The 20,355-nt window shown below is 43.7% G+C and overlaps 1 protein-coding gene across 1 annotated transcript in view; it reads left to right on the top strand.

Moving 5' to 3' along the window:
* Positions 1 to 14,510, top strand: part of dscamb (Down syndrome cell adhesion molecule b) — a 134,422-nt gene extending 119,912 nt beyond the window's left edge. The window contains exons 18-33 of the mRNA XM_061826926.1: positions 89 to 235; positions 1,508 to 1,663; positions 1,737 to 1,870; positions 2,013 to 2,166; positions 2,262 to 2,379; positions 3,541 to 3,707; positions 3,830 to 3,928; positions 4,679 to 4,867; positions 4,969 to 5,259; positions 6,698 to 6,874; positions 6,981 to 7,011; positions 7,105 to 7,220; positions 7,297 to 7,446; positions 8,839 to 9,039; positions 9,124 to 9,426; positions 13,627 to 14,510. Coding sequence (XP_061682910.1) covers positions 89 to 235; positions 1,508 to 1,663; positions 1,737 to 1,870; positions 2,013 to 2,166; positions 2,262 to 2,379; positions 3,541 to 3,707; positions 3,830 to 3,928; positions 4,679 to 4,867; positions 4,969 to 5,259; positions 6,698 to 6,874; positions 6,981 to 7,011; positions 7,105 to 7,220; positions 7,297 to 7,446; positions 8,839 to 9,039; positions 9,124 to 9,426; positions 13,627 to 14,096 — 2,903 coding nt within the window. The 3' untranslated portion in view covers positions 14,097 to 14,510. The remainder of the gene's footprint in view (positions 1 to 88; positions 236 to 1,507; positions 1,664 to 1,736; positions 1,871 to 2,012; positions 2,167 to 2,261; positions 2,380 to 3,540; positions 3,708 to 3,829; positions 3,929 to 4,678; positions 4,868 to 4,968; positions 5,260 to 6,697; positions 6,875 to 6,980; positions 7,012 to 7,104; positions 7,221 to 7,296; positions 7,447 to 8,838; positions 9,040 to 9,123; positions 9,427 to 13,626) is intronic.
* The last annotated feature ends 5,845 nt before the right edge of the window (positions 14,511 to 20,355 follow it).

The raw sequence follows: 20,355 nt of genomic DNA, 5'->3' as shown, positions 1-20,355 counted from the left end.
CATTTCGAATTCTTCCTTTCTAAAAAACATGTCATATTTTCCTTTTTCTGTCAAACATTAAGACTAAAACGTCCGTTTCTTTTGGCAGTGCCGTCTCGGCCTCCTGAAAATGTGCTGGCCGTGGCCAAGTCCCCCGAGGTGATCTCCCTCTCCTGGATTTCGCTTCCCAGAGAGGCTCTCAACGGCAACCTGCAAGGCTACAGAGTCATCTACTGGGCAAACCTGCCTGATGGAGGTGAGAACATAGAAATGCCCAACGGTCTGACGGCCGACGTTAGCTGGGATAGGTCCCAGCGCTCCCAAAATCCTTGTGAGGATAAGCGGCTTGGAAAATTGATACATGGATTCTTGCAATCTACAAAAAACAAAAAATGCATTTTAAAGGCAATGGATGCCTGAATTTAAAGGGCAGGCACACTATTTTCAATTACACAACAGTACAGGTTTTTTTTAATTCCACAAGGGGGCACTGTTGCCTCTTTTTACCGCAATGTCCTGTGATATGTTAAGCGATTCTCAAACCGTATTTTAACTCGCATCACGATTTTCAAATCGCATTATGGCTTGATAATCAACATAATTTTACCCACATAGTTTTCTAAATTGTCCTTTAAACTATTCTATTTCATCCTAATCTATTTTTTTATTCAATTCCTCAATCATTCAAGATTATTTTAATAAAGGTATCATTATTTGATTCTTTTGTCATCAAGAAGTTTACATTATATGATATATGTACAATGATCTTTTTATTTGACTTTGTTAGTCCTCCCCTGTAGATCACACACACATACAAACATCACTCAAATTACACTCTTTGTGAAATGATACCTCACATCTTTATGATAATAATCAGTTAATATGTTAATGTTTAACAACATTCTGTTATTTATTACCTATAAATACGACAAAAGAGTAAAAAAAAAGGCAGTTTTATTAATAGATGCGCACAGTTTGGGAATGCCATCCATCCATTAGCTTTACCGCTTATCCTCACGAGGGTTGCGGGGAGTGCTGGAGCCTATCCCAGCTGTAAACAGGCAGGTACCCCCCCCCACGTACACCCTGAACTGGTTGCCAGCCAATCGCAAGGCACATGGAGACAAACAGACGCACTCACAATCACACCTACGGGCAATTTACAGTGTCCAATTAATGTCGCATGTGGGAGGAAACCGGAGTGCCCGGAGAAAACCCACGCAGGCACGGGGAGAACATGCAGACTCCACACAAGCGGGTCCGGGATCGAACCCGGGACCTCAGAACTGTGAGGCCAACGCTTTACTAGCTTATCCACCGTCCTGCTAGTTTGGCAATGCTTAATTTTAATAAAAATTCATTGGTGTAAGAAATAAGCAAAAATATCATTTATGACATAAACTCCAATTGTAAACTATAATAATTTGGTGTCCCTTTGTCCATATAAAGTGTTATTTTCTTCATGAACATGGGTGAATTAGTATTTTGCGTGCTAAGGCTCATAAATGAATTTTCCCTCACGTGTTAGAACTCGGAGAAATCCGTAACGTAACCACCGGTCAGCCGTCCCTGGAACTGGACGGTCTGGAGAAGTACACCAACTACAGCATCCAGGTATTAGCCTTCACCAACGCCGGGGACGGCGTTCGCAGCGAACAGATCTTCGTGCGGACCAAAGAGGATGGTAAGACGCTGCAGTGGAAAAGAAAAAAGAAAGTTATAGCTGATTTTTTCCGCTTCCTGTGGACCCCCGGCAGTTCCCGGCCCCCCCGCGGGCGTGAAGGCGGCCGCCTCCAGCAGTTCTGTGGTCTTCGTATCCTGGCTGCCTCCTCTCAAGCTCAACGGCATCATCAGGAAATACATCGTCTTCTGCTCGAACCTGCATCCGATGGTAATAGTGTTTTTGTGCCACGGGATTCTATCGTTTCGCTGGCCTTTCCGGGCGGCGGAACGCGGGACTCAAACAACGAGGCCGACAAACATCCCGAGGCTTGGCAGTGATACAGTAATCTCTTTTCCTCTCGTTTTTGCAGGTAATGAGCGAGTTCGAGGCCTCCCCTGACGCGTTTTTCTACAAGATCCCGAACCTGGCTCGGAACAGGCAGTACAGCATCTGGGTGGTGGCCGTGACTGCGGCCGGGCACGGCAACAACAGCGAGAAGATCACAGTGGAGCCTCTGGCTAAAGGTGGAAGGAAACGGAGTCATCCCTCGCTAGCCGCCTCCTTTTTTTGTTGTTGTTGTTGTTGTTGTTGATGTTTCTCTTCTGTGCGTTGTGTTTAGCCCCAGCCAGAATTTTAACCTTCAATGGCACGGTGACCACCCCTTGGATGAAGGACATTGTCCTCCCTTGCAAAGCTGTTGGGGACCCTCCACCCACAATCAAGTGGCTCAAGGGAAAGTGAGTCGTGGGTCAAACATTTTTGCACCAAATCCAAGCTCAACATCATCCGTGTCGACCCAAAATGGGATGCAGGTCCATTTTTGTTGGGTTGCCGATTGTGATGCTAAAACTTCTTGGCAAATTACTTTTAAATTCAAGTGTGATTTAATATAATGGCGGCACGATGGATCAGCTGGAAAGCGTTGGCCTCACATTTCTGAGGTCCCGGGTTCGATCCCGGACCCGCCTGTGTGGAGTTGGCATGTTCTCCCCGGTGCCTCCGTGGGTTTTCTCCGGCCACTCCGGTTTCTTCCCACATCCCAAAAACATGCGACATTAATTGGACACTCTAAATTGCCCGTAGGTGTGATTGTGAGTGTAGCAGAGACGCACGCCGTACACACACGCACCATCATCTTCAAAGGATTTGAAAGGAAGCAAAAAATTAACACAAAATTGAAAATACATTTTGCTTTAACACTAAATGATAAATCACACGACAGGTTACATCTAACACAGGACAACTCTTAACATTGGCAATGACATAAATATTTAATAAATAGCTGTTACTGATGTTTTTCCAAGTTATGAACATTTATCCCATCTATAGAATCGGAATCATCTTTATTTTGCAAAGTATGTCAAAAACACACAAGGAATTTGTCTCCACGCACTCCGGTTTCCTCCCATATCCCCAAAACACGCAACATTAATTGGACACTCTAAATTGCCCCTCGGTGTGATTGTGAGTGCGGCTGTTTGTCTCCGTGTGCCTTGCGATCGGCTGGCGAGCGGTTCAGGGTGTACCCCGCCTTGTGCCCGATGACAGGTGGAATTAGCTCCAGCACTCCTGCGACCCTTGTGAGGATATGCGGCTCAGAAAATGGATTTAATATAATGTTGTCTTTTGTGTTCTTGATGGTTTGGGTTGGAGGAACCAAACCAAACTGAAACATTTGAGTAAAGCGGGTGTTTAAATTCAATAAGTACAATTATAAGTAATGTTATTATTGTAATATTACGCTTATTTTGTTGTTTCTACCCTGTTTGGGTCTGTTCCCTTACAGAATCATAAATAGAAATTTTAAGTAATAAGTAGCATCCCTCCTCCCCCCCCGCCACCGCGCATTTTGTGTCATAATCCGTGTGGTAGTTATTATCCAAGCTATTTTCCTGCAGCACCAACGGGACGCCTACGCCGGTCCTGGTGGACGGTCGGCGAAGCGTCCACGCCAACGGCAGCTTCATCATCCGCACGGTCAAAGCGGAAGATTCTGGGAACTACAGCTGCGTGGCCAGCAACAACTGGGGCTCGGACGAGATCACGCTTAACCTGCAGGTTCAAGGCGAGTAAACACGCAAGTGCCACAGAGGATTTTTTTTCGTGAAAGCACACGCGAACAAGCTTACAATTATTAATAATAACCCCACACCGTGCATTGAAGTGTGTTCGCGCTTCTACCCTCAGTGCCTCCCGATCAGCCGCGCCTCACGGTGACGAAGACCACCACCACGTCAATCACGTTGTCGTGGATACCGGGAGACAACGGCGGAAGCTCCATCAGAGGTGACGTCTACAAAATTTCATCTCCATAAAAAGTCTTGCATTTCATTCTTTCAACATTACATTTGCCGTTAAAATGCTGCAACAACACGAGTCCACAATTAACTATTTGTATATGCATTTGTCTGCAATCGGCGTAAAAAAATGTTCCATACTTATTATTTTATTTATGATATCAAAATATTGTGTTGATTTTTTTTTTCCATCTAAGATTTAGCCCCCTATCAAAGTGTTCATATTTAGTTAACAAGAGATATTAAATCACGTTAAAATGACCTTACTAAAGTCTAACCTGCATGCAGATAATTAGATAATCATACATTAAAAATTTTTTGTGTAGTTATTAATCTACAGCAGTTATTTAATTATTAACTTTGGTGTGTTATTTCTTCACTGTACTCTTGAATGCCTAATTTTTTGTTGTTGTTGATTGATCTTACTTCAGTGAAATCTACATTTTTATACATCCACAGAATTTGATCAAGAGGAATAGTTTAATAATGTTCATTAAATTTTAATATTAGTCAAGCAGATTTCAGTTGTTTCGGAAAATGTATCCTTTGTCCAATTTTTCTTTTGTTTTCTTTTGTTTTTCGGAAATGCCTCAGTTAGGGTTAAATAAACGGAATAATCATGACGCAATAATCACGAATCAATGTTGGAGAGTTTTTTTGTCTGACAAAGCGTTTTTACATATCATCATCATTGCAAAACAGATGTGAACAAATTTTTTGGGGACATTTTCATCGGCAGGATACATCCTGCAGTACTCCGAGGACAACAGCGAGCAGTGGGGTAGTTTTCCCATCAGCCCCAGCGAGCGTTTGTACCGTCTGGAGAATCTCAAGTGCGGCACTTGGTACAAATTCACCCTGACGGCCCAGAATGCTGTCGGGCCGGGCCGGATCAGTGAGATCATCGAAGCGAAAACTCACGGGAAAGGTACGGTGCGACGCGTAGGCCGGCGGAAGGATGCTGGGAAATATCCCGAATGAGTCTAAAGTCCGAGGCGCCGCTGCGCTGCCTTGCGTCTGCCCCACCAGAACCGCAGTTTGCCAAAGAACACGAACTCTTCACCAGCATCAACTCCACCCGGGCCAGACTCAATCTGGTGGGCTGGAACAACGGCGGCTGTCCCATCACCTCCTTCGTCCTCGAGTACAAAGCCGTGGACTCGGCCACCTGGACCACGGCGCAGCGCACGTCGTTGACCAAGACCTACATCCTGTACGACCTGCAGGAGGCCACCTGGTACGACTTGCAGATGAAGGTCGTCAACAGCGCCGGCTCGGCGGAAAAGAAGCTCACCTTTGCCACTCTCAACGCCGACGGAAGTGAGTCACGAATGCGACGCCGTTATTCACACTCTGATTGAAGATAAAATAAGCGGATGCCTGTTATATATATTCTTGCTAATATAATAAGCAAAGCAAAGCATATTTATGTGTATAGCGCATTTCATACACGAGGTAAGTCAATGTGCTTTACACGATTAGAGGCAGTTGGAAACAAAGAGATAAAACATTTAAAACGGGATAAAAACAATAAAAATGAAAAACCAAATATTAAAAAAAAAAAAAAGCGCATACAGTGCAAGTCACATGATCAAAAAGTGGATATATTCTAAAAAGCATGAGGAAAAAAAAGAAAGAGTTTTCAACCTGGATTTAAAAACATTCACACTTGGGGCTGACCTCACCTCTGTTGTAATAACACAATAATAATGCAACATAAAAATAATACAATAAATAATAATTATAAATAAATAATAAAATGAAAATAATATATAATATGTAATAATACAATAATAATACAAAATAAAAAATAATCCAATAAATAATAAAATAACAAATAAAGTACAAATAAAAATAATATCTAATTCTTGCACTTCAAAATTTGAATAAATAAAAGAGTAGACAAACAAAGGTCTACATAAATGAGAAAAAAATTCGATAGAAGGATGGAAATTTGAAAAACTGAAGGTTGGAATTTGACAGAACTGGATGTTTCTTTGGAATTCAATTTTTTTTTTTTTTTTTTTGTGGCATCCGTCCAGACAGCCATCCGTTTTCTGTACCTGGAGCCTGGCCCGGGTGACTTTGGAAGAGTCTTGTAAGACTTTGGATTGGTTGCAAGTCAACTGCAGGGCACATAAAGAGTACAGTACGGTTTCCCAAACTATATTGAGCCAAGCCACATATTTTTCATGACGAAAATCTCAAAATATGTGTATTAAAACAACAATGATCATGGCTCAATTCCCACAAAAGTGCAGCAGTTTCAATCCAACGGTGAGGTGCCGCTCAGTAGTTGGGCCTACACAACATTATTGTGCGCATTTAAGTCTTCACTGTCACGCGTTGAGTGGAGTCAAAAAAATGACTTGCTTTATTGTGCAACTACAGATTGTGCCATTCATACTGAAAAGAAGCTTTTCAGGCAGACGGGCAGGAGGCGATGAGAGCGCCGCCACTCATTAATTTACTTTGAGAGCTTTTGCTTGAAGAGTTTAAGCCGCCCGTCAGGATGGCGTGGACGCGCTTTTTCACCGTGTGGGCGCCAACGTGATTTTGTGGGTGAACTTGTCAGTTGGACGGCTCGAAATTAAAGCAAATAAGCGACACGGGCGTCACGCGGATGAGGCAGAATGTCTTTCCTAAATGGAGGATTCGTAGACAAATGCCGCTCTGATCATTCTTAGATGCAATCACGGACAGTGGATCCCCATTTTAATTCCTCAAAATGTGTTGTTGTTTTTTTTTTATTCCCCAGGTACAATTCCTCCTTTGCTGAAAACCGGCGATCCCATCTCGGACAATATGTCGGGCAGCGGGGGTCTCAAAATGGCGGTGACCATCACATCCATCCTGGTGGTGGCCGTCCTGGTGTTCATCATGCTGATGGTGCTGAAGAGGAGGCGTCGCGAGCAGAGGCTCAAACGACTCCGAGGTTGGCCGGAGCGGTTATTGATCTTTCTTTTTGCGTCCGCTGCTAAATACCAAATTTTGAAAGCTTTATTTCGCTTGTAACTCGAGTTTCACTGTCGGCTTCGCAGATGCCAAAAGCCTGGCGGAAATGCTAATGAGGTCGGTATTTGTCATTCTAATCTATTCCCTGGATGATGCAAGCCCTCGTAAAAATATGCGTTCATCTCGTTTCCCTCCCAATAACGTTCACAGTAAGAACACGCGGACGCCGGAAAACGTGAACAAACAGCAACAGACGCTCAGAATGCACATCGACATTCCGAGAGCGCAGCTGCTTATCGAGGAGAGGGACACCATGGAGACCATCGGTAAGACCTGAATTGTGATCGTGAAAGGCGAAAAACTCATATTTTGCCTTGATTCGTATTCATTTTACCGCCGCAGATGACCGATCCACAGTGCTGTTGACCGACAACGACTTTGGTGACACAAACAAGCAGAAGTCGTCCACGGTGACGCACACGGTCCACTACCAGTCTCTTTCCCAAGCCACTGGACCACTGGTGGACGTTTCCGATGCCAGGCCCGGAACCAGTGAGTCCCACCATTGTTAGTGGACATTTTTATTACCTCTTTCAATCAATGATTTGCATGAAAATGCGGATTTAATATTCATTGCGTTACTGGAACACAAGATCTTCTTCTTTTCCTTTCGGCTTGTCTCGATTAGGGGTCGCCACAGCCTCTGATCTTTTCCCATCTAAGCCTATCTCATGCGTCTTTCTCTCTCACACCCACTTGTCCTCATGTCATCCCTCACAGAATCCATCAACCTTTTCTTTGGCCTTCCTCTCCGTCGTTTGCCTGGCAGCTCCATCCTCAGCACCCTTCTACCAACGTGCTCACTCTCTCGCTTCTGAACATGTCCAAACCATCCAAGTCTGCTCTCTCGAACCCTGTCTCCAAAACATCCAACTTTGGCTGTCCCTCGAATGAGCTCATTTCTAATCCTATCCAACCTGCTCGCTCCGAGCGAGAACCTCAACATTTTCATTTCTGCCAAGTGTAGTTCTGCTTCCTGTTGTCTCTTCAGTGCCACCATCGCTAATCCGTACATCAGGGCCGGCATCACCACTGTTTTATAGACTTTCCTCACTACTCTTGGACCTCGTTGTATATGATACGTAGGTTTCGCAGGTCTTGTAGGAACAAACAATGGATGTTTTCTTCCTACTGATGCATCTTGTTGTTAGCAAGCTAGGCTAGGCTAAGCTAGGCCACGCTGCTTCAAACGCGGACAAATACGGCTAAGATTTCACGGATGAGGATTCTTAGTCCACTGAAGTCGTCACCAGGGGCGTCCCACGTCGAGTATTCACAACATTCGGTCCAAATTCAGCAGGATTTATTTATTGTACGATCGGGTTTGCCGGAGCCTCTTTGTTTTCGCTGCCACCGGGTCGGGGACCGGAAGCAGACTTCTCACTGGAACACAAGATGAGTCTCTCAAAATGAGATCTTTCATTTGTTGCATTTTTAGCTCTTGGGCAGGAGAAAAGAAGTTCACCTTTGGGATTTACTGCAAACACGTCATTTAGTCAGCGAGGTGACATCCAGCTGTAATGATGATGACTCAGCAATCCTGTGGAGAGTAACTTGGTGTTTGTGCTCCACCGAAGCAGAACTGATGAAGAGTAGTGGTCTCTGTGCTTCCCCTTGACACATCCTCTCACAAGACTTGTGCTCGGTTATGCAAAATTGTGCAGTCCCTGTGTTAAATGTGACTCCATAATTCTAATGATAACGAATAAACCCGAATATAACCCAAACCCTAAACCCAAAACCCTCAAGATCTTAGTCTCACACTTCACCAACAATTGTTACAGCTCCGTCAATGCTCCCACTTTGCCTCCAATGCGACAAATATATACAATATCAAATTGTTCCCCGTCTTTATGGAACTTTACGGAATTCTCTCCTCCCAAGATCCCACTGCCAGACGCACTGCCAAAGCCGGCCCTGCCGCAGCACGGAGCCGCTACGCTAGCCAGTGGACTCTGAACAGGCCGCACCCCACCAGCTCTTCACACACGCTGACCACCGACTGGAGACTCCCCACGCCGCGCACAACCGGATCCGTGGACAAGGAGAGTGACAGCTACAGCGTCAGCCCGTCACAGGACACAGGTGGGCGATCAATAAATGCGTTCACGGTATCAATGATGGAATGCGATCTATCCGCGGCTGACGTTGCCGACTCGCCGTCCTCAGATCGAGCACGGAGCAGCATGGTGTCGACCGAGAGCGCCTCCTCCACCTACGAGGAGCTGGCCAGAGCCTACGAGCACGCCAAGATGGAGGAACAGCTCCGCCACGCAAAGTTCACCATCACCGAGTGCTTCATCTCCGACACCTCCTCCGAGCAGATGACGGCGGGGACCAACGACTACACCGACAGTCTGACCTCCAGCACGCCGTCCGAGTCGGGCATCTGCCGCTTCACCGCCTCGCCGCCCAAACCTCAGGATGTCAGCCGCGTTATGAATATGGCCGTGCCCAAGGCGCACAGACCTGGTAAGGACGTCATTGCACGTGTGCTACATTAGGGTGCTGCTCTGAGTTCAGCTCGCCGAAGTAAATCCTCATCTACAAGCCATCTACAGGCCTACAAGCCGCGACTTTTTTCACACGCTTTCAACCCTGCGGTTTATAAGGTGATGCGGCGCTAGCATTAGTGCGGCACTAGCGTTAGCGCACCTGGTTATAAGCCTCAGTACACAGAAAGAGTTTAATGCTATCCCCGCGCTAACGCTAGCGCCACATATAAGCCTCGGTACATAGAAAGAGTTTAACGCTAGCCCCGCGCTTATGCTAGCGCTGCTTATAGGCCTCTGTACACAGAAAAAGTTTAACGCTAGCCCCACACTAATGCTAGCACCACTTATAAGCCTCGGTGCACAGAAAGAGTTTAACGGTAGCCCCACGCTAACGCTAGCTAACTGTTTCTGTGTACCGAGGCTTATAACCAGGTGTGCTCTGTAAGCCGGGAACTACGCTATATTGGCCTGACTTTCATAGAGGGTTCAGTCAGGGTCGCCAACACTCTCAGAAACACTGACCTATATTCAATGGGGGCTCCACAAATTGCACCACAGAGTGATGTCAGCTGACCTGATCTACCTCCCCAATTTCAGGTCTCATTCTCTTAAATGTCTTGACTGTTAGTACTCGGGACAAGCAGATGGTATCACCGGGAGATCAAGGGCTCGCCGAGGCTGTTTTGTCACTCTTCTGTCCCTCATTTGAAAAACAGCACTTGAGTGCCGCACTGGCGCTCAATCAGCGTGAAAGCCTTTTGGGGGCTCAGCCTGGCGTCACCGAACAGTCAGCGCTAAGCGTCGGAAAACCCGACTGCACAGAAAAATGTCAGCAGCGCCCCGAGAAGATGAATGAGGGAAAGGGTTCAAATCCAGCTAATCCAGCTATCAGTCAAAGTCAATGTTTAAAGGTCAAGTGTCATGCCTATAAACATTCTAAAATAGATAATGTAATGAAAAATACATATAACATAATTCAGTTCAATTTCCATACGAAAAAATAAATATGAGTGGAGAGCACGTCATCCAATGCGTAAAGTTGCGGAAGTCCCACTTGACATTCAAGTGGTAGCCATATTGCCTGCAAAGTCTGTTCATGACATCACACCGGGACATTCGCCATTGAAAACACGCTGTGCCACCTACTATGGGACACGGAAGCTCGTTTCAAAGAAGAGAACATCTCACGATCGAGTAAAGTGACCGGGTCAATATTACCCTATCGTTTCGAACCGCATTTAGATGATACGCGGATCACTTCTAACTAACAACAGACTCCCAGACAGTCACTTCCTGCTTCTTCTCGAAAACAAATCCCTCGAGAGGATTTTCATGGTGGGAGTTACAAAAAGCTGTATACATCAAAATCATGTTGTGTGGTGGAAAAAAAAAAACCCTGATGGTTCCATTCCGGCTGCCTTTTTTCATCCATAGCATACTAAAAATCATGCATTTCATGACAGTGGGACTTTAAATGGTCCTGTAATGAGAAAGTATTATTAAGTATCTATTTAGAATATATAGTACATGTAGGTAAGAGGACTTTATAGCTCACACATTCAGTCTAGTCTTCACTGGTCCAGAAGTTTTACATATTTTCCTCCTAATGGCTCTCGAATTGAGCTTAGTTTCGATTACATTTCGGTGTGCTGCACTTTGCTCATAAAGTTGAACCCCAACAGCGGCTGCCTACTTTTTAGGGGGCTTTGAAATTCTGTGCGTCCCCCAGTGACGCACAAATCACAGAAATAAGGAGCAGCGGATTAACAGCTTGTTCAAATCGGTTCCACATCTCATCACTTAGCAATTTGCTGCCTGGCGAATATTTCGTCAATTATTTTTTTTCAATGAACAAAACACGTCTGCATTCAAGACGAAGGCATATTTTAATTCCACTTTTATGTGTAATACATTTAAAATGAATTATTACTTATTTTATGTTCTCTTTCTCTTTCTCTTTATGGGCACTCTTAATGTTCAACCCGCTGATAACGTTACAGTGGCTTAATAATACAGTAATAATATACAAAGTTTGTATTTTCATATATATATTTTTTCTTGACACTTGTTCGCCATGATGTTAGTACTTGCAGCGCTAAGTATTTCTAAGGTGTACAAAGTTTGAGAAGCACGGGGATCATGATGTCATGGAAGATTACAATATAAAGTCAATATTCCATTTCATTCTATTCTGGACATTTTTTGCTTTGTTTTATCACTTGTTATAAAATCAAGTGGACTCACACTGGCTGAGGATTGTGATAAATTTGAATAACAGTAACGTGAATGGCAAGCCCGTAAATCCCGAGGTGAACCCGACCCACGGTACGAAACGGGACTTTTATGACATTTCCTGCCTCTCGATGTGTGCGGAAGGAATTGTAAAACTGGAGGAAAAAACGTCAGAACCCCGATCAGCTCGAAGCATGCTGCGGAAACGATGGAGAATGAACAGAATTTAAGGCCGGTGGGGTGTCTTCAGTGTCATCATTAGCCCAATTTATCAATGGCGGTCTGACAGTAAAATAGATTGTGCGGCTCGTCTTTGTCGGAAAATGTGATTATTATCGGAGCTGGGATTGATTTTCATTTTTTTGCCTTTGTCGTGTCATTGGACGAAGACGAGCAGCACTCCTCAGGTGCTGAAGTGGGGTCACTATTGTATCAGTGGGTAGTCACGGCTTTGTTGTGTTTACTGATCCTGTAGCCCCCCTCGGACCGAAACAAGCTTTCTATTGAAGTCTCCCGCCATTGACTGGCCACGTTCCAGAGCCGGAGTGGTCTTTGAACAGTTTTCACCTTCCTAAACAACCAGCGAAGCACTTTTTCTGACTCAAACTTAACAACCTTGAAAGTCTCGCAAAGCTGCCTGCAGTGGAAACGTCTGAAAAGTAGGCGGGCTGTTCTTGATGCCGCGTTTTTTGTGCCGTGACTGAAACAGATGAGACCCACTTTAAGGGCGCGAAAGGTTCTTGGACCGCGCTTAAATATGATCATCCAACAATGGACCTTTCCGACCTGTCAATCACCCGTACAGTAATAGCCAATCAGATAGCCGCATTGTCTTAACCCCTGGCTTGACGTGCCCCTCTCGCCGTATTGTCTCACAAGTAAAGCTGGTTGTCAGTAGCGTGCGCTTGGAAAAGTTAATGTTACAGAGAAAATGGCCCTCCGGTGCGCTTGGGGAATGTGCAATACCCTGCTAGGTCACAAGGGGCCCAGTTGATTCATCATCCAAATCCTAAAACGCAGTTGACCAAGTGTCTACGATGGATTAAGGCTCGCGGAAGAGCACACGTACAACTAAATGTGAACAATATACAACAAACACAATAACCCCCCCCCCCCCCACTCCCAGTTAACTCATTCACTCATTCAGTACCAAGGCTCATTGGGCTGCCTTCTGGTTTCAAAATTCTAGCCTGAAATGTAGATTCTTCATAAATTGTTTGAACAAAATTCATTGTTTAGATGATTGTCAGTAGTTTTCCTTCAATTTTTCTTTCTTTCACACTTTATATCTCCAGAAAAGTGAATTCAAACTTTTTCATCTAGTGACTACGGTACTGACTGAGTTAATCAGGGTTAGGGTTAATCATTTAAATGCACTTGTAGAAGATCAAACCTAACTCCCCTATAGAGACTACAATGATATTACTCATGATTTTTCCAAGTAAAAAATACTCACCCTGCTTTACATGCGCAGTACGATTCCACTATTTTATCCTGTTGGATTTCAATATGAAGTTTGTGAGGTGTCAAAGTTTTTTTGCATCGATCGCCAACATTTGGCTGTAACTCTTGACATTGCGCCCTGCTCTGTCCAAAATCTTAATTGCGTGCACATATCCTTGCGTGAAATAGTTGAGACCTCTCTGTAGAACTCTCTTGGACACGTCTGACGCATTGGCAAAAAAACATACCGCAATATTATCTGGAATACGCGATAGAGAATCGACTTCAAAGTTGTTCTGTTCAGTCGCCGTTTTGGAACCATTGGGTCATGGCAACTGTAGCTGAGGGGGCGGAGCTTAAGATCGCCAGTGGGAAAGGTCCATCGGGCATCAAGCCGGAATAGCCATAATGCAATGATGTAGACTTCATTTGACGCTTGATTCAGTCATCTTCAGTTGTGTTCTCTTACATTATATTGTCTTTTTTTTTTAATGTCACTCAGGAGGAGAGCTGGTGCACTTGCCGCCTTACCTCCGCATGGACTTCCTTTTGAACCGCGGCGTGCCCCGAGGCGGGGGCACGAGCGGCGGAGTCGGACCCGGAGCGGGCGGAGGAGGCGCGGCGGGAGAAACGAGAGGAGGCGGCGGCGGCGCCGTGGGCCAGACCTGCCTGGAGCCCCAGCGGAGCCGCACCCTGAAGAGGCCCCCTCCGATGGAGCCCACCCCAATGGAAGCGCCCTCGCCCAGGGAGGTGCAGCAGTGGCAGCCGGGAACGGCCTCCACCCTCCCGCACAGGGATGCCCGGGAACGGGGAGAGGCTCGGGGTGAGGTCCGAGCGGAAGTCCCCCCCGCCGGAGACCTGGCCCAAGCACAGGCTGCTAAGCTCAGCACCTCCCAGGAGTCCCTGCTGGACTCCAGAGGACACCTGAAACAAAGCAACAACCCCTATGCCAAGTCTTACACGCTGGTATAACACTGGGACGACTGTGCAGACGCACTCTTGGATGGATGACGGGCACACCGAGGACGGTTTTCCACAATTCACTTTCTTGTATATAGAGCTGTTTTCTGACATGCGTCTGATGGTGATGCGTTTCTTTCTCTCCTTCCTCCCTTCTTTCTTTCAGTCTTGTCTTTTTCTTTCCTTTCCTTCCTCTGTCGCTCTTCTGTTGCTTTGAGACTTTTGCACCCCGTTTGAGATCTCACAGCTTTTATTTTCGACGCGACTATTCTTTTATTCCAAAAGTGACGACGCAAGAGGATTGCCGAAATGGTTTATTTAATAATTGAGAAAGAGAGGGGGAAAAAAGATATTAAATTTATATCGAGAATAATTATAGTCATTATAATGATTAGTATTATTATATATAAAAAGACAAAATGTAAAAAAAAAGAAGTGGAATGGAGGAAGTTCACAAAGGACTATGAAGAAGAACAATGCTTTCATAATTTATTTTTGTTGTTTGATGATTGGCCGACAAAGGAGTTTTTTGTTTTGTTTTTTTTTGCCCTCTGAAGAACCAATAGAGAAGAGTGACGCCAATGTCGACCAATCGTAATGTTTATCAAACTTTCCTGGCAACTGCATGGCGGGAAAAATCACAAGAAAGGTCTTTTTTTTTTTCTGTCACTAAGGAAAAAAAAATATATACAATGTGAATATATATAAAGAGATCACTTTTATTTGTGGATATTACGAGGGGAAAATGATTTGCTTAATAAAGTCCTTAGTCATGTTTGCACACATCTGTTCTGGGAGCCTAACATTACTATTTATTCTTTTTGGACTCATCTGTATTAAGATTTCCTGTTTTCGAAAAATATATAAATATTTTAGAAACTAATATGTTATAATAGGGCGGCAGAGTGGATCAGCTGGTAAAGCGTTGGCCTCACAGTTCTGAGGTCCCAGGTTCAATCCCGGCCCCCCAGTGCCTGTGTGGATTTTCTCCACTCCGGTTTCCTCCCACATCCCAAAAACGCGGAACATTAATTGGAGACTCTAAATTGCCCCAAGGTGTGAATATGAGTGCGAATGGTTGTCTGTCTCTATGTGCCCTGTGATTGGCTGGAGACCAGTTCAGGGTGTAAACCCCCCCCCATGCCCGTTGACAGCTAGGATAGGCTCCAGCACTCCCCGCATCCCTCGTGAGGATAAGCAGCAAAGAAAATGGATGGATGGGTGGATATTTGTAGGATATTTACATACAATATGTTTGATCTTAGCTTTCAGCTGGTAAAGCGTTTGCCTCACAGTTCTGAGGACCCGGGTTCAATCCCGGCCCCGCCTGTGCGGAGTTAGTGCCTGTGTGGATTTTCTCCGGGCACTCCGGTTTCCTCCCACGTCCCAAAAACATGCAACATTGATCGGACACTGTTTGTCTCAATGTGCTCTGCGATTGGCTGGCAACCAGTTCATGGTGTCCCCCGCCTCCTGTCTCTTGACAGCTAGGAGAAGCTCCAGCACTTCCCGCGACCGTCGTGAGGATAAGCGGCTCAGAAAAATCAATGGATGGGTGGATATTCGTAGGATATTTACATACTATATGTTTGATCTCAAACATTCAAGTGGGAAAATGATGCAATAATACATTTGAGAACGGATCCAATACTTTTTTCACTTTTGCACTGTACACACAAAGAAGCATTTACACTCACATTAACACCTAACAAAAATTTCAGAGTCTTCAATAAAACCATTATACAAGTTTTTGGAACGTGAGAAGGATCTGTACTGTGGGGGGGGGGGGGACGTGAAAAATCTCTATAAGTATTTTAATTTTTCTTCAGTTGTGTTTGGTATCGACTGGAGATTATTAATCTTGCTTGCAAATTTGAGTATCTTAATCCACATGAATCACCATAAAGATATACAATAACTTGAAAATAATTGGTACAAGAATAATTTTTCGAGACTCCTGCTTATCACGTTACTTCGGCCAACAGGTGGCGCTATGACGTCACGTGAATTTTTCACTGAGTTTTTTTTTTTTTTTTTTTTAAACAGTTTTTCAGCAGGTGTCGAAAGAAGGGAAGCTCGTGTGACAAGGTCAATTGATACCTCATCATGGGTGACCCCGCAGCCTGGACTGGTGTGTACTCGTGTCATTTGCAGGCACACACCTCCAACAACGCTGAATAATTCATGGCAGAGCGCACACTGGGGGAGCACAAGATCAGGTGCACAGTGTCACGATGAACAACGTTGTATCGAAGCAAAAAAAAAAGAAAAGAAATGCAAATATAAAATCACTTCATGCACGCGCTTATAATAAGTTGATGAATACCAACCAGAGCAGGGAAGTGCAAAGTGTGGGGGCGGGGGGGCTACTCTTTATTCCCTTGATCCCTCTTTGTATTTTTTTTTTTTAATAATCTGTGGCTTTTCATCACTTAAATGTAATGTAACAGCGCTGGGAAAAAAAAAAAACGTATTAAGAAATTATTTATAAAGAAAGATCCAAGCGTTTTAAAAGCGACCTGGCATGAGAAAGGAAGGGCCTGCGGTGTGTGACTTGCTCATCCATGAGTGAGATTCTCGTTTATGTGTGATAAAAAGTTGTTCAAGTTTCACCAGAATCCGAGCAGGTAAGCGAGACACCGCTGATGATGTCCCCAGCTGGCCCTTACTCATACGCACAAACAATTTTACAGCCATGAAAACTACTGTATTTATGTTTAACAAAATATTTTTACAGGTATTTCCAAGATCTTCTTGAACGCATCATAAATCACGGCGTGGACGAGAAGGAGCACCGCAGCTGAGCAAACCAGAACGTACAAGCAATGTAAGTTTTCAATTATGCATATGTGAATGTAAACAATATGTAAACAATGAATAGGACATGTTAATGTTAAGTGATGACGATGGATGAATGGATGGAAAATGTACTTGGTGAGGCTTATAATCAGGTGCGGCTTACAGTCCAGAAATGACGCTTACTTGCCTGCCACTCATTGCGTTGCACATATCTCTTTATGGATCTTTCGGATAAAAATGATTGATGCTATAGCCCCTTAAAAGAGCCAGGCACCCAAAAATGGGATGTAAATTCAGAGCTAATACGGTATATATAAACCAGATTTTAAAACTAAGCGCCACCTTCTAAGCTCTCAGACACTGCGGGGCGTGTCCAATAGATGCGGAAAAAGGAATCAAACATAATGATTTCTTACCTAATGTAAAATCGTGTTTAGAGGCTTAACGTCTTGAAAATTGAATGGTTATTGTGGACTTTGAGCGTAAAAATAAGCACATGTCAACTTGTTGGTTTGAGTGCCTGCACGCTCTGAAACAAAAAGTGATCTTTTTTTTTGGGGGGGGGGGGGGGACGTGAAAAATCTCTATAAGTATTTTAATTTTTCTTCAGTTGTGTTTGGTATCGACTGGAGATTATTAATCTTGCTTGCAAATTTGAGTATCTTAATCCACATGAATCACCATAAAGATATACAATAACTTGAAAATAATTGGTACAAGAATAATTTTTCGAGACTCCTGCTTATCACGTTACTTCGGCCAACAGGTGGCGCTATGACGTCACGTGAATTTTTCACTGAGTTTTTTTTTTTTTTTTTTTTAAACAGTTTTTCAGCAGGTGTCGAAAGAAGGGAAGCTCGTGTGACAAGGTCAATTGATACCTCATCATGGGTGACCCCGCAGCCTGGACTGGTGTGTACTCGTGTCATTTGCAGGCACACACCTCCAACAACGCTGAATAATTCATGGCAGAGCGCACACTGGGGGAGCACAAGATCAGGTGCACAGTGTCACGATGAACAACGTTGTATCGAAGCAAAAAAAAAAGAAAAGAAATGCAAATATAAAATCACTTCATGCACGCGCTTATAATAAGTTGATGAATACCAACCAGAGCAGGGAAGTGCAAAGTGGGGGGGAGGGGCTACTCTTTATTCCCTTGATCCCTCTTTGTATTTTTTTTTTTTAATAATCTGTGGCTTTTCATCACTTAAATGTAATGTAACAGCGCTGGGAAAAAAAAAAAACGTATTAAGAAATTATTTATAAAGAAAGATCCAAGCGTTTTAAAAGCGACCTGGCATGAGAAAGGAAGGGCCTGCGGTGTGTGACTTGCTCATCCATGAGTGAGATTCTCGTTTATGTGTGATAAAAAGTTGTTCAAGTTTCACCAGAATCCGAGCAGGTAAGCGAGACACCGCTGATGATGTCCCCAGCTGGCCCTTACTCATACGCACAAACAATTTTACAGCCATGAAAACTACTGTATTTATGTTTAACAAAATATTTTTACAGGTATTTCCAAGATCTTCTTGAACGCATCATAAATCACGGCGTGGACGAGAAGGAGCACCGCAGCTGAGCAAACCAGAACGTACAAGCAATGTAAGTTTTCAATTATGCATATGTGAATGTAAACAATATGTAAACAATGAATAGGACATGTTAATGTTAAGTGATGACGATGGATGAATGGATGGAAAATGTACTTGGTGAGGCTTATAATCAGGTGCGGCTTACAGTCCAGAAATGACGGTTACTTGCCTGCCACTCATTGCGTTGCACATATCTCTTTATGGATCTTTCGGATAAAAATGATTGATGCTATAGCCCCTTAAAAGAGCCAGGCACCCAAAAATGGGATGTAAATTCAGAGCTAATACGGTATATATAAATCAGATTTTAAAACTAAGCGCCACCTTCTAAGCTCTCAGACACTGCGGGGCGTGTCCAATAGATGCGGAAAAAGGAATCAAACATAATGATTTCTTACCTAATGTAAAATCGTGTTTAGAGGCTTAACGTCTTGAAAATTGAATGGTTATTGTGGACTTTGAGCGTAAAAATAAGCACATGTCAACTTGTTGGTTTGAGTGCCTGCACGCTCTGAAACAAAAAGTGATCTTTTTTTTTGGGGGGGGGGGGGGAGGGATGACTGGTGTGGAAAAAGTAATCTGAGACTGTAAACACATATTTTGCCCTAATGGGTCGTGTAAAAGAAAATATCTGCTGCGTTGTTTTCCTCCCAAATTGGGGCTTGCCCTCACCGAAATGTGAAGGTGTGATGAATATAGAGGACCTGCCTGCGTTCCCTCGTACGTGAAGACAGGAAGTTCTTATGGTAGCAGATCATTATTACTTCCTCAGCCAGAGGGAAGGAAGCTCACAAAAGGATAACAGGAGCAATATATCTCACTTTTAATAAGACCATTAACATTTTTTTTAAACAATAGATTTATTAGATTTTTCATATATAATTTTACAAAAGCAACACAATAACAGTACAACAAAAACAAAACAAAAAAAAACCACAGTATGCACAGACATAATAGTGTTGAAAAAAAGCACATAAATCCCAAATAACTCTTCTAAGGGTCTCCATATGTCCTCAAATTCCTGAGCTCTTCCTCTCGTAATGTACGTGAGTCTTTCCAGTGCAACACAAGATGCCATTTCCAACATCCACTCTTTTATTGGAGGAACGTCCGCGTTTTTCCAAAATAATGCAATCGTTCTGCTGGCCTGCAGGAGACCAAAATCTATAAGCGTGGCCTTCTTTTTATTAACAGCAAAATCCTTGGGATATATACCTAAGATACACAGTGTTGCGCAATGAGGAACCTGAATTCCAACTAATATAGAAATTGTCTGAACAATAGATTTCCAATAATCTCTGGCTTTCCAACAATCCCATAAACAATGATATAAAGTACCCTTGTCATTAGAGCACTGACTCCACGTGTCTGGATTGTCAGGGGTCACATAAGTCCTCATCAGCCATTTGTATTGTAATAGCCTCATTCTAGTATTTATTGTTTGTTTTTGTGCTTTAAGGCATGCATGTTCCCAATCAATGACTTCAATATTTTCTTGAATATTTAGTTTCCATGCCTCCAATCTATTTTTACTTGATTCTGTATCATGTGAGACGAGAGATTTATAGAACATAGATATCTGCTTATATCCATGCAAACCTGACTGGACAATATGGACAAAGGGTGCTCATACATTATGTTTTGGATTTGTGCTGACATAAAGTGTTTTAACTGCTTATCGGACCATTAAAGTTAATCAACTCCTTCCAGTTTACTTGGCGTAACCATGTTTGATGAAGTGAAAATTCCAACAATTCCAAAACACTTTTATTAGACTAATCTTCATCATCAGGCGTTTTAGTTGTGCATCTACTTATCGTGCATGTTTCGGGGATGTGGGAGGAAACCGGAGTACCCGGAGAAAACTCACCCAGGTA

This window comes from Syngnathoides biaculeatus, chromosome 8 (genome assembly GCF_019802595.1).
Source record: "Syngnathoides biaculeatus isolate LvHL_M chromosome 8, ASM1980259v1, whole genome shotgun sequence".
Taxonomy (NCBI): Eukaryota; Metazoa; Chordata; class Actinopteri; order Syngnathiformes; family Syngnathidae; genus Syngnathoides; species Syngnathoides biaculeatus.
This window is presented reverse-complemented; position numbering and strand designations above follow the sequence as displayed.